Source organism: Passer domesticus, chromosome 15 (assembly GCF_036417665.1).
Source record: "Passer domesticus isolate bPasDom1 chromosome 15, bPasDom1.hap1, whole genome shotgun sequence".
Taxonomy (NCBI): Eukaryota; Metazoa; Chordata; class Aves; order Passeriformes; family Passeridae; genus Passer; species Passer domesticus.
The window spans coordinates 8,005,165-8,018,822 of record NC_087488.1 but is presented as its reverse complement, the minus strand read 5'-3'; the positions used below and the strand labels follow the sequence as shown (position 1 = coordinate 8,018,822).

Below are 13,658 nucleotides of genomic sequence, written 5' to 3'. Positions count from 1 at the left end.
AACGGGGTTACCCTGCAGAGATTCCCCCGCCGCTGCGGGGCATCCTCAAGTTGTGGTATGAAATAATACCACAAACTCAGTATTCAGCGATTTGTAAATTTGTGGCTTCATTATGAAGCCGCAAATTTGCAAATCGCTGAATTGTTGAGGTTGGAAAACGCCTCTGAGCTCATCGAATCCAAGCTCTATCCAAACCCCACTGTCACTGAGGACCACGTCCAGCCTGTCATTAGCTGCGTCCAGGGACCGTGACTGCATCATCCAATGGACAGCCCCTTCCAGCGTCCCATTCCACCCTCTCTCTGAAGAAATCATTCCCAACATCCAACATAAACCGCCCTGGGCACAGTTTGAGACATCCCCTTGTCCTACACTGGGTGCCTGGGAGAAGAGGCCGAGCCCCACTCCACCGACCATCCTCTGCCCCAGCAAGCACAAGATGGATTTTCAGACAATTGCAGACAACCATTTTTCCTTAAATACGAGGGTTTTCATTCCTCCAGTTGTCTGTGGAAGATACTATGAGGAATAACCATGGCAGCAGCAGTTAATTCACCCTGCTGGGAATGTGGACAACCAGGCACCCAGACTGCCCACAGATCAGACAGTAAATGCCAGGACCTAGCTCAGCCTTTCCATCCATCCTCACAGCAGTAAACTGTCCCTGGAAGTGCTCCAGGCCAGGCTGCACCGGGCTCCGAGCAAACTGGGCTGGTAGAAGGTGACCCTGCCAGTGACAGGGTGGTTGGAACGGTGATCTTCATGGTCCCTTCCAACCCAGGCCATTCTATTTTATGATTCTACAGCAGAATAAATGCTTTCTTCAAAACATACATTGCATTTCTCATGTGAGACAAAACTGCACCTTGGGATGAGCATTCCTCTCACAGCTGTTGGTATTTACAAAGTCTCTTTAGCAAAACACCAGCACCTGCCAGCACACCTGCCTGCAATTACATGGAGCAAACCAGAGCCCTCACAGCAAAGGTTCCAGAACAGTTAAACAAAACTTCAGTACAGACAGTTCAATGTCTGCACAGCACATGGGGTTTTTTTCCTTTTCGTGATATGTGGAAAGCTCCTGAATCACATACCTTGTATTACAGCTGGGGAAGTTTTACACACGCTCATTTTGGAAGTAGTGTCTGAAGGGCATCTTTCAAAGGATATTTTCCTGGCTGTTGATCTGAGGGTTCTTCCATGCCAGGAGAAAATGCAATTATTTCAGATGGAAATCTGTTGTTTATTACTCAGGACTGACAATAAAGGGGACTACAATTAAAACCTAAACTTCTCAGTTTATACAGTGAAGAACAGATCCACTTATACACTTTGCAGTGTCATCTCCAAAACTCATTTCTGCAATCTGTCAGAATGAACACCCCAACTCTGAGAAGTCAGGCTCCACAGGGCACCTCAGTTACATGCAGACATGTGGTTTTCTCAAGGATGTTAAGAATTGCACTGTTTGCATCAAACTTTATTGGCTCCAAATAAAAACCTTGTCTTGAAAGCCTCCAAGTTCTAAAGAAGGGCAACTGGAGTTTAGTCTTAAATACATAAAATTTTCAACTAAATGTTACACAAATAACACTTTTTTTCCCATTGTTTATATTTTCACTCAAATCTAAAAGCCAGCAACCATGAAAAGAAGACAATAAACCTCTGTAGAGAAACTCTACACTGACTGACAGACACATGGACAACACAAGGACACCACTGACACCATCACGTCCTTTCCACAAGGGAAGATATTTTTTTTTTTTTTCTATTTTCAGCATTCACATATAAACTTCAAATTGGAAATAAATACCTGTCTTGGAGCACTTCACAAGCACCCCAAAGAAAACTATCTACAAATAATACATTCAGCTACTCCCTCATTTTCAACACTTCCAACAACCATCACTTTCACATGTCTGAACTTTCCTAGCTGGGAAAGGTGTGTGTCAGCTACAGATTTAAGGAGGGATAATGCTTTCTGTCTCATACACTTCCCACTAGCAAGGGGCTTCACCAAGTATGGCTCTACAGGCAGGAAAAGCTGAAGAGATGTGTGTGGAAGAACCACTGCCAGACTGGATTCATACTCTGCCTATTGAGAGATCTCCTGTTTTAGGGCAAATTTAGGAGGAAACTTCCAAAGGGGTCCCTCTAGAAAGCAGATTAAAGCAACATGGCTACTGACTGCTTTATCCCAGTACAGAGTAAGTGAAACCCAAATAAAATCAGTACAGGTTTTTTTCTTTCCACTTTCTCAAGCCTTACATTGGGTGCCAAAAAATGGCACCCTAGGACAAGAGACTACACCATTACTGTGAAACCAGCTCAAGAAGTCATCAGAGTTGGACCACTGACAGTGGAATTCTGGCCCCCACACAAATCTGCAGGAAGAAACACCAGAATTTCACCCCTGATATATAAAACCTGGTAGAGAAACATTAGTAAACAAAGTTTTGAAGAGTTGGAAAAAACTATTAAAAAAATCCTTCTAAGTCATAAAAACCATTTCAATGTGAAATTTGTAAAATATCACCCTATTTATTCTCTAAGCTTTTCTAGCAACATATAACTTTACTGTAAGATATCTGTAGAAATCTGATGACTAGGAAACAGTAATTTTTCCTAAATGTAGTTACTTAAACATTTGCCAGTTTGGAAAGCTGAGCTCAAGTCTCTTTCCAGAGCAAAACATTGCACACAATTTTCAACCTATTCCACACTTTCCCTTCTGGTTGCCCGTGTCACAGTGGGTACGGCACGTAACAGTCTGCAGGGGAGCCAATGCTGCTCACAGGGCTCCGTGTGTTGGACTCGTAAGAATTTGGTGCAATTTCAACCACACCATCATTCTGGGGAGTTTCTCCTTTCAAAAAGTCATCGTCTTCATCTTCAGAAGTACCCTGCAAAAATGTGAAAGGATCAGTGAGAGCAGGAAGATACTGCCAAATTTTCTACTGTCAAGTAGAGACCTGGATTTACACTGTGATTGCCACAACCAGTTGGAATGCTAAGAGAATTAGATGTACTCTGATTATGAAATATGGGACCTGAATGACATCTACAGGGTAGATTTCCCAGTGACATCATCATGTGCATTTTCTGAGCAAATTCATAAAGCTTTCTGATGGCTCCTGTGCTACAGAAGAGGGAAAAGTGTTCTCAAGGCAAGAATGGATCTATTCCTAAAGCTTCCAAATTTCAGTCTCAGTTTCCCCTAAATGTATAGTGTACTCTTATCTACTTTTAAAAATATTCTGCAATAAAAGCAGCAGATAGCTGAGCTGTGTTTGGATCAGGAAAGATTACCTTTTTAATGGGTTTCTTCAGATTCTCAAGATCTTCAGCACTCAGCTCTTCCCAGAACTGATACATAGGATCAATGATCTTCTTTGATCTGAGAGGAAACAAAGCACAGAATGAGTTACTGTATTCATAGTAGGGGTACATTTTAATTTAAACCTTTGACAGTCTGGTTAAAATGCAGAATATGAAAGGTACAAAGGGTCAGGGAGGAAAGCGATCAGCAGAAACACTGGAAGTTTCCTACAGGTTGTATTCATTATTTTCTAGAAGGCACAGAGGAGTTGTTCACTTTCCAATTCTACCTTTTGAGTATGTAGGGGTCAAAGGGGAAGAAGCTGTCGAGGGGGTTGGTGCAGGTCTGCACAAGGTCGCCCCCGGTGCCGCTCCGCACAACGGGGATGAACTGCCTGTTGTTCCTCTCAATAATGGTGTAGCAGAACACCAACTGGTATTTCCTTTAAAAAAGGGAATAAAGAAAAGATAAGCACTTCCAGCAGACCCACAGCAAGATTTTCAGATGGAAAACACAAATTAATTTTTGAACAAATATCACTTCTATCTTCCATTTTCCAGCTGGTATTAGGAGTTTGCAAGATAGTCACAAGGTAAAGAGTCTGTTCTCCTCTTTTAAGCTCCTATAAAGTTTATTCCAAGTACAAGCACACTGGCTCCAACACAGAGCAATCCATTTCATAGGATTGCAGGATTCCATTGAAATTGACCTAGGAATAAACTTATCACACCTGGAATACAGGCAGTGCTCTGTCTCAGGTAATATTCAAGACTGTGCCTAACAAAACCTCGTGCTAGTTTTAGATACACACAAAACCTGTACCAAGCTTTACTGAAGTAAATGAGCAGGTACCTGGTAATGGCAGCAAACAAGTTGACAACAGAAGGGATACAAATCTTCAGGGGGTTTAGCTGACACATGACAATGCGCTCAAAATTTAAACTCTGCAGATACGACAGACCTTCAAAATAAGAACAATTAGCAAATATAAGTTAGACATCATATAAACTGAACTTAGTTTCTAAGAATTTCCAGTGTGACATGCCTGCACTCAGCACACCACCACAGAAGCACATCCTGGGGCACTCTCACAGTGGAGGTCTGGCCCCAATATGTGTACAAGCCACCTCCTTTTATTTAAAGCACAACAACATAAACTTGCCATCAGACACTTGACTGGATTGACCACTATAAAACATAGTAACAGTAAAACTTCTAATGAATCCTTTCAAACCTAATATGCTCACCTTTCCTTAAATTTCCATCCAGAAGTTGTTTATGACGGAAGATAAGTGTATAGAACACTGCCTGACACGTGGAATAGAACGGCCCATGGAGAGCTACATCACAGTAGGCATTAGCTCCTTTATCCTGATTATCAATGTATTTATGCAGCCAGTTCACCAGAAGATCCAGACATGCTTTTACTGTACTGTAGTGCAGGGAGAAAAAAGAAGCGTAAAAATAACACCTGAAATGGTGTAGAAAAGATACAAATCTCAACAGTTACAAGAATATCAGTAAGAAAGCTTGTAACAGAATCATTCTTTTACAAAGAGGTTTTCTCCTTTATCTCAGCATAAAATGAATCAAACAGCACTGAAAACCCCAAACAGTGAAAGGACAGGATGGCAGAAGAGATGAATCCATGAACACACAGTAAACAACCAGAATCCTTGGTTGCAGGTAAAACAGAGCAATGCCTCTCCCATGTCCACCAGGTAATTCCAATATCCAACTAACTCCAATGTTAAAGTCACCACACCCACCCTGAACAGCACAAAAACATAGAATGTGTACATAAAAAGGAAGACATTTTAACCACTTTCTATCAAAATACCAGAACAAATGATCATCCTGTTCCAGGGCCTGCAGAAAGTGCCTAACACTGGGTACTGAAGACATCTGATACTGGGAATCCATGACTGCCTGAAGTCAGCACAACCTACCCATGCTCAGCACTTCTTGGTTAGTGAAGCCCTAAACAGCAAGTCATGAACCTCAGCAATCATCAGTCTGCATCCTGCATGTGTTTTCCTGGAAGCTTCAAAACAATACTGAACCAGTATTGTTGAAAGGATGAGCAAGACTCTTGATTCAGGCTTACTGACAAAGCAGTGGGAATAGAAGACCAATTCTCTACTTAAGCTCCACAATAGCATTAATTGTTTGGTTCTGCTCATGTATGAAAACAACTTACATAATGGGAATAAATTTAGCTCTTGCCAAGAAGCTGCCAATATAACTCCCAGCAGTCTGCCTGATTACTGAAGGATTGTTTGGATCCTGCAGTTTCTTCCAAAGATGGTCTAAAAATGCTTCAGCAAATCCCTGGAAAAAAAGATATATAGAAATTGTGAGATGACACTGTTTAAGCAACAGATTCCTAATACTCAATTCCCATAATTTCCATTACCAAACCATTACAAAAATCTACATATAACTGCAGTAAATAGCCACACCTACACATGATGGAAGAGCATTCATTTCTGGGTCTTTTTCTACACTCAGTTGTAAAAGAGAGAACAATAGCTTGTTGAGAGACATAGAAAAATGGAGGGGTGGGGGAAAAACAAACACAGACACGATTTTCAAATCAAAGAGCTAACAGACAGCATCTCTGCAATAGTTTTGGGATGCTGAAGAAATTCGCATTCCATGTCCTGGGTCTAACTGATTCTTGTCAAAGAGATCAGTTCTAACCAAGCTTGTTCCTTCACACTTGCTAAGATACCATCTGTAAGTGGTTTATGAACAGCATGGGAAGAGCAACCATAAAGAAAAAGAAAGCAGTAACAGAGAAGGAAAAGAAAGTGAAGATACTAATGTACTTGCTATCTTCAGAGTCAAATTACAGCAGAGAAAACTTTTTTGTAAAAGAAACCAAAACAAGGATGCAGAAATGACAGAGGACACTGCATTTTAAAACCAGCTTTTTACTCACCAATTTAAAGCTACAGATGTAGAACATGAAATACTGTACATGACATGAAGCATGGGTTGGTAAAATGAGCTTGTCAAAGACAGAAACCAGATCCCGATACAAATCCTTCGTGTTGTTGATGTCAAGCTTGCCTACACAACAAAGAAACAGAACAAAATGAGCCATTTCAGGGGTTTTTTTTCCCCATCCTCATGCTGCAGAACTGGTATTTATATCTTTCTACACCAGCAAGAAATATGTAAAGAAAAACTGTCAACCTGAGTTCTCAAGTTTATCTGACATCTAAAAATCCAGGTGTACAACTCTACTGCTTTTTAAGGTGCTATAAATGCAGACTCTCTCTGTGTGAGTGTGCACATATATAAAGCTGCTAGACATGCAAACTTTGTAATAATATGTTAGAAGAGCAAGAAAAAACACAAATAAATCACCTGACTTACGTGAAGAAGATACAGCATAATGGTTTCTAACTGTTGTTTTAAATATATAAATCTCAGGAATTCAAACCCTTAATACATAACAGTTAAAGATATTTATTTCTTTTTCTTTCTCCTGTAATAAAGCCAATTGATTGATGTGTCTGGTTGTTTTGATCTACTTCCAGTCCTTGTGCTGTTGAAAGGATCCATAATTCTTACACTCAAGTAGAGCAAATGATAAAAACATTTATACCCTACTACAGTTTGGATACAGTATCATGTTAATGGAATCAGGATGTCTCCAAGTGAAGACTAAACCTCTGAAGCCCTAACTGCACCTCTGTCAGCACCTGGGCAGAGGCAGGAATGTGGACTACAGCCTGCTAATGGCAGAGTTCTGCTCTATCTCACAGTACAGAGAGAAAGAACTCCTCTTGTGTGTTTCTTACTTGTTAGCAAAACAACAGATTTGGTTAGAGAGCAAGGGTTCTCACCATCCACATGGCAAACATCTCTAATGTAGGAGAACAGGATGGTCATCAGGATGTCCAGGCGCTCTGCAAGTGGATGGGCCATTCTCTCAACACTGGGAGAGACAACTTTATTTCCTTTTCTGTCTTCATCTTCCTCCTGGCAGATAAAATGGCACATGCAGCTTTTAAATACACAAATCACGGAGACAGCAATTATAGGAAAAGTCAAACTAAATTTATCTTTCAGCAATATGCTAAAATTTTATCTTTTTTTTTAAAACAAGCAGTATCTCATTATACAGTACAAGGAAATTTTTGCACACTAAGCCAAGTATCATGAGTCCTTTAACTAGCTTTATTGCACAGCTGCTTGTGTTTTTACACAATGAAATTGATTTGCTGGATGTAGCACTGGGTGTTTACATGAATAAACTCAATACCCAAGAACACATTTATCATTTGTCAGCTGTTTAGGTTTCAAGAGCAGTGTATAGTGCAGTAACAACAAAGTAATAATGAATTTCTACACTTAGTTAATGCACTTCAGAAGTGATAATTTTACTAAAAAAAATTAATAGAACAAGATAACCAACCATGTCAAAAAGTCCCTCCTCTGTAGATTTTTCCTCGCTAGCACAGTTATTAGCAGTTTCTTCAGCATCTTCAATATCTTGCTGTGGAGTGCTAACCTACAGTTGCAAACAAGAAATTAATTTCTATAAAACCATGACAATAATATGAAATCGGGTTTTTTTATTATTTATATAAAAGACATGACCACATGAGTAAATTCTTGACTAGATTTTGTCCTGAACTAAATAAACGTTTTAAAAAAGAATGAAGTGCCATACACAAATGCACACTCCAAACTTTCTGAAACTTTACCTCCCCAGCATCCACTCTCCCCAGACTGTTACACAGTGAGGCAAAAAGCCATGATCCTTTACAGTGCTAGCCCTCCTGCCTTTTTTTAGGACTTTTTACTTCAAAGAGATCCTCTTACTTCAAAGAGATGACACAACCAATCAAGCACACAAAGGGAAGCACAATCACTACAAACAGTTATTTGGATTCTGGCAGAGACTCCAAGCAGGGTGTAACACATTACAGTTACCCTCAGGTGTGGGAACATCTTTATCCTGGGAATGAAGTGTAAATTTAGCTGGGTTTATACCCATGATCACATGGGTATTTTTTGTAGAGTCTAAAAATGAAGCATATTTCATTTCCTACTCTGTGTATTTTAATGCCAACCTTCCATAAAAGATAACATAGAATGAACTTACATCCAACTTCAGCAGCTTTTCAATAATAAGCTCCAGAATCTGAAGCCTCAGAGTTGGAAGATACACAGTAACTCGCAGCAGGTTATGGACATAACATTCCTACAACACAAAATTAATTGGTATCAATAACAGTGTTAACAGTCAAATTTCTGAGACTCCTCATCAAGGAGGTCCATGGTGTGCATTGATTAAGAAAGCAATCCAGTGGAAAAAGTATGTGGTGATGTCATTAAAGCTGAGCACAATGCTTGTGCACAAGGAACTCAGAGTGCTTGGACAGCCTTACACTAAACAGACACACCCCTATACATGGTTATTATATATGTAATTATTATATATATAACAATATTCTTCAAAAATCTGCATGGACTGCCATCAAAACAGTTGTAATACTATACAGAACATTTATACCTTTAGATAAACAGGTGAACAAATCAACAGAAATAGTCACAGCTCTTACCAGAGTTCTTTCTGATTTATTAATGAAAGGAAAGAATTCCACAAGTATCGGCATGAGAAACTGCGGTGTCCTATAAGGAATTAAAAACCAAAAATCAGACCTAAAAGTTATAGGCTGGCAAATATTGAACTCCAGCACTCTAAAGATGTACTGGAACAAGCTTATTTCACAGGAATTTTATTTTAAGGTTAGCAATTGTACAAAATGTAGTTTGGCAAGTATCACTGGACAGATAATAAGTGGCAAATTTTCACAATGCACTTGTTAGAAGCCACTTCAAATATCAGTACAGAATATAGAATACAGGATCCACTATCAACACTTTTCCTACTTGCCATTTCTGTTAACAGGATTTTCAGCTGCTGATGCCTGACAGAAACTTCATAATGTTTGCATAAAGCATTTACCAGTTAGTGAATACTGGGAAAAATCATGCAATGAAATGAAGTGTTATACTTCCAATTAAGAGGAAAAATCCCATCAGTTCCCAAGTTTTAAATCTGCAAGGAAAGGGCACACAAACCCAAGGGATTCTATACTTACGAAGGAACATATCTCGCAACAGTTTGCAACGCTCTATGGCATGTATCAAAGTTTTCAGTAATGTCTAGAGAAAGAAAAAAGAACTCTTATGCACGTGGTTACAGAAAACTAGATCAGGAACCAGTAAAACAGTTCATATCAACTACACAATGAAAAGATTGCCAAGGAAACTGCATTTGCCAAAATGTTCTTTTGCTGGGGGGGGGTTTACTGAGGTAAATAAAATAGAAACCAAACAACTCCTAACTTTTCTTTGGCTCTGAAACAATCTAGGGCTATGAATGTTCCCCTCTGCATTCTATTCCTACAGATACTGCACCAACAGGAATAGTTCCAAAGTAATAAGGAGTGGGTTAGCACACATTGATTCGAGTACAAGAAAGGCTTTGACTTGGAAATTTAAGGATGTTTCTTCATGTTTTACTTGAACTCAGCTCAATTAATTTTGCAAAAAAGGAGCAACACGCACTGGACACTTTCTTAGTAAAGGCACTACAGCAGCATATATATCTACATCCTTTATACTCACTTTCATCATCATCATCAGAATCTGAAATATCCACATCATCTTCTCTGATGGTTATTCGAGCTAGCAAAAAATGAGATTATTATATCAAAATTGTATAAATCTTCTAGGTAACAAATTCAATAGCAAACACACTGAACAACAATCTCCACCAGGACTAAAACACCAAAATTAGCCCACAAGACTCTCTTCAAGACTGTTTTATTTACAGAACCAGGAGGTTTCTGTAAACATCTGACATGATCCTCACACTTCAGCTTTTAGTTTTTTAGTAGTAAAAATACTATAGAGTTCATTCATTTCCAAGACATCTTCAGAACAGGATCTGTATTAGCACCTGGAATATGTCTTCTCAAAACGAGGTACAGAAAACTTTCTGTATGACAATCAACATGAAAAAACTCAATAACCCAACAATTAACTGTGTTATGGACTGTATTTATACAGAACTCATCTATCTAGGGATTTTGATGAGCAAACAAAGGCGAGTAAGAGAGAAGTAACTTACGGGGGACAAACTGTGACACGATCATGCGGAGGCATGGCCTGAGGTGGACAGTTTGTGCTGACACAAGATTGCCAAGAAAGCCCAGATATTCTTCCACTACCTCTCGGCTCCTTCTCAACCATGGCAGCTTCTAAAAGTAAGCAAAGATCAAGATGTCAAAGAAGGATGTTTTGAGTACTAAACTCTTAATTTTCCCATGTAGCAAACAAACAGATATTTACCAGCAAAATGTTGACCAGCTGTTCAAGCTCTTTGGTCAAATATACAACAGAAGCTCGAAATTCATGCAGCCAATTAATGATCTGGGCATCCTTAAAATAAGCAGAAAAAATAGGTAACTATTTCAATAAACAGTACTACCTATTAGCAGAAAATAGCAAAATCTTTAGAAGTAAACGATTAAGACTAAATAGAGATTGTTTTCAGACTAACATGAAAGGAATTTCAGTTTATGCACTCATTAATGGAAGTTCTTGAATGCAGAATAATTCAGGCCAACTCCTAAACCAACTCCAGCCTGCCATGAAGGCTTCAGTCAAGACTGAGCAAGGCATGAAACCTCCCTCATACAGAACTTAACAGAAATGGTATTCCATCATAATTTTCTTTCTTCTTTTGCTGTAGTTTAAGCAGGAGGGACATTCAAGTCCTGAAACAGCAAATGTAGGAGGTACTTGTAGCTATGCAGAAGAGCTGTGAAATAATACTTCTGGGTGTAACTACTAAATGCATATGTATGTTAGTGCCTAATGAAACCAGATTTAGTGAGAACAGAAGGTAAAATTCAATGCAACTTAAAGGCTATGAAAGTCAGAAATCAGTCTGATCTACAGAAGTGTCTCTGTAATCAAGCATCATGACCTAAAAAGATGGTATCTCAAACAAAGACAGACTCAAAGGGTAGAGCAGAGTCAGTAAGCACGAGACACCATTTATAAAGATCCTGCACATACATATGTATATAAATAGACATTTTTTTCCCATTTAGTGTATTAATTCTGATGGTTTCTGCAAAGAAAAGAAGCTGCTAAATAACATTTACATGTTTAAAGGAAAGCATTTGTGTAAGCACCAGAATGACTTGTCTGGTGATTACACTCAGACAAACTTTAAATCATCAGACCCCTGATTATCAAAGTCTTACCTTTATGTCTGGATCTGACAGCTGATGTTTTAACAACTCAAAATCTGTGGTGTCACCCTAGCAGGGGAAACAAAAACAAATAAATTACTTTTTTTCTTTTTCCCTTCAGTAAAAACTACCAATTTCATCAATGTATCTGAACAACCAACTACTGAACAGGTACACAAGAACACAGCCAGCTCAGGAAAGCTGAAGCAGCAGTAACAGGGTGTTGTCCAGAAGACAGCCGCGGCTGCTGGCTCATTCTCAGCTGCTCTCCCTGCAGACACAGCTGGATCCCCGTACACGCTTCAGCGTAAGCCGGGCTTTACATTCACCCAGCCGCTCAGGTTGACTCACGGGGGAAATCTTTTCGCTCGCACAGCAATACCGCCTGGCACAAGCCTACAACGCTCAGCCGCCTTCAATTTTTTTCCCTAAGCCTTCAGGCACGTCTTGCGTAAGGCGAAACGAGTCTTCTCACGGAACGACCCCAGGAACCAGCAGTCACCTTTTCGTACTTGAGCAGGATCTCGGTCAGGGTCCCCCCGAACCGCACCGTCTTCCTGGGCGGGGAGCTGATGAACTCGTCCGCTCCCAGCATGGTCTCGGCGCCTGCGGGGAGGGGAAGCCGCGTGAGCACCGCTCGGAGGCCCGGGGCACCTCTCGGGCCCCTCCTCAGCAGGGAGCGCCGCAGGAGCCGCTGCTCGCCTCCCGAGGGTCCCCCCCCCTGCCCACCTTTGCCTTGCGGTGCGGCCGCGCCCGCTACCGGGGCCAGCGGCGCCTCGCCCCGCGCCCGGCGCGTCCCGGCTGCCCGCGCTGCCACATGCCGCTCCGGCGGAAACTGCGCGGCCGGCCGGAAACCGCGCCGGGCGGCCCGCCCCCCGCACCGCCGGGCCGCGCCGCCGGGCGGCTCCACCGAGCGGGCTCGGAGCGGCTCCACTGAGAGCGGCACCGCCGGGCGGCTCCACTGAGAGCGGCACCGCCGGGCGGCTCCACCGAGCGGGCACGGAGCGGCTCCACTGAGAGCGGCACCGCCGGGCGGCTCCACTGAGCGAGCACCGAGCGGCTCCACCGAGCGGCACCGCCGGGCGGCTCCACCGAGCGGCACCGCCGGGCGGCTCCACCGAGCGGGCTCGGAGCGGCTCCACTGAGAGGCGCCGCCGGGCGGCTCCACTGAGCGGGCACGGAGCGGCTCCACTGAGAGGGCTCAGAGCGGCACCAGTGATCTGGGACGGAGCGGCACCGCCGGGCGGCTCCACCGAGCGGGCTCGGAGCGGCTCCACTGAGAGGCGCCGCCGGGCGGCTCCACTGAGCGGGCAGGCAGCGCCGGGAAGGAGCAGCGGCGGCGCTGCCCCCGCCCGCCCTTTCCGGGCGGGCCGAGGCAGCCGGGCAAGAGGAGCGGGAAGATCTACTCTCGTCACCGTTCTGGTTTTAACACTGAGTCCCCGTAGCGCTCCCAGCGTTCCGGGGTGCGTGAGCAGAAATCCAGATTTATCCCCAGGGCCATGGTGGAGCAATCCCATCCTGGGATTGTTGACAAGCGAGCGCTCCCTGGCGCCCTGGGCAGCTCGCCGAGAGCGGTGGGAGCCGCGGGCAGCCCCTCACAGCACAGGTGACACCAAGGGCACGGCCAGCCCCGGTTATCAACTCAAAACTGCAATCCGAAGGGATAAACTAACCGGTCCGAACAACTTAATTGAGATTAAAGAGCGCCAAGAATCTGCTCTAAACAAAGTGGAGTTTGACCTTGGGAAGTAATGATGGATTTGATAGAACAGAGGCACAGGAACTTCAAGTGAGATTGCTCGATGTCTTCATCCTCCCGGTGTAGGCTGGGCCTATATTAAAGCACCAGTCATTAAACAAAATGTGTTACGGACTTTTCTGTCTCGAGCTAGTAACTGGTTTTGCTCTCAAAAGATTGTATACACACACGAATTCTACTGCTAGAGTAACCCGGGTAAGTATGAACAGAGACTCGCATTTCCTGTGTCATTCTTCAGTAAAATCCAATCTGCTCAAAGCTTACTTTGGCTGAATATGTACAATTTACT

The 13,658-nt window shown here is 42.5% G+C and overlaps 1 protein-coding gene and 1 long non-coding RNA gene across 3 annotated transcripts; one reads left to right on the top strand and one right to left on the bottom strand.

The window, feature by feature from the left end:
- Positions 1-1,459: 1,459 nt before the first annotated feature.
- On the bottom strand, positions 1,460-12,496 carry RRN3 (RRN3 homolog, RNA polymerase I transcription factor). Of its 2 annotated transcripts, none has more exons than XM_064390045.1 (18): positions 12,340-12,496; positions 12,113-12,216; positions 11,623-11,679; positions 10,700-10,789; positions 10,479-10,608; positions 9,974-10,033; positions 9,445-9,508; positions 8,902-8,971; positions 8,442-8,540; positions 7,749-7,844; positions 7,177-7,312; positions 6,264-6,394; positions 5,520-5,650; positions 4,567-4,751; positions 4,172-4,280; positions 3,609-3,761; positions 3,310-3,397; positions 1,460-2,903 (listed from the first exon to the last, which is right to left on the bottom strand). In XM_064390045.1, exons 2-18 carry the CDS (start codon positions 12,203-12,205, stop codon positions 2,745-2,747), a joined length of 1,851 nt encoding a protein of 616 aa, XP_064246115.1. In that variant the 5' UTR covers positions 12,206-12,216; positions 12,340-12,496; the 3' UTR covers positions 1,460-2,744. The 2 variants fall into 2 exon arrangements, with proteins under 2 accessions (XP_064246115.1, XP_064246116.1); XM_064390046.1 differs by having other exon boundaries at positions 12,113-12,218; positions 12,343-12,487.
- LOC135281307 (uncharacterized) lies at positions 4,745-7,308 on the top strand. The gene is made up of 2 exons (XR_010347995.1): positions 4,745-5,040; positions 5,186-7,308. It is a non-coding gene; the product is annotated as an uncharacterized LOC135281307 (long non-coding RNA).
- Positions 12,497-13,658: the final 1,162 nt, after the last annotated feature.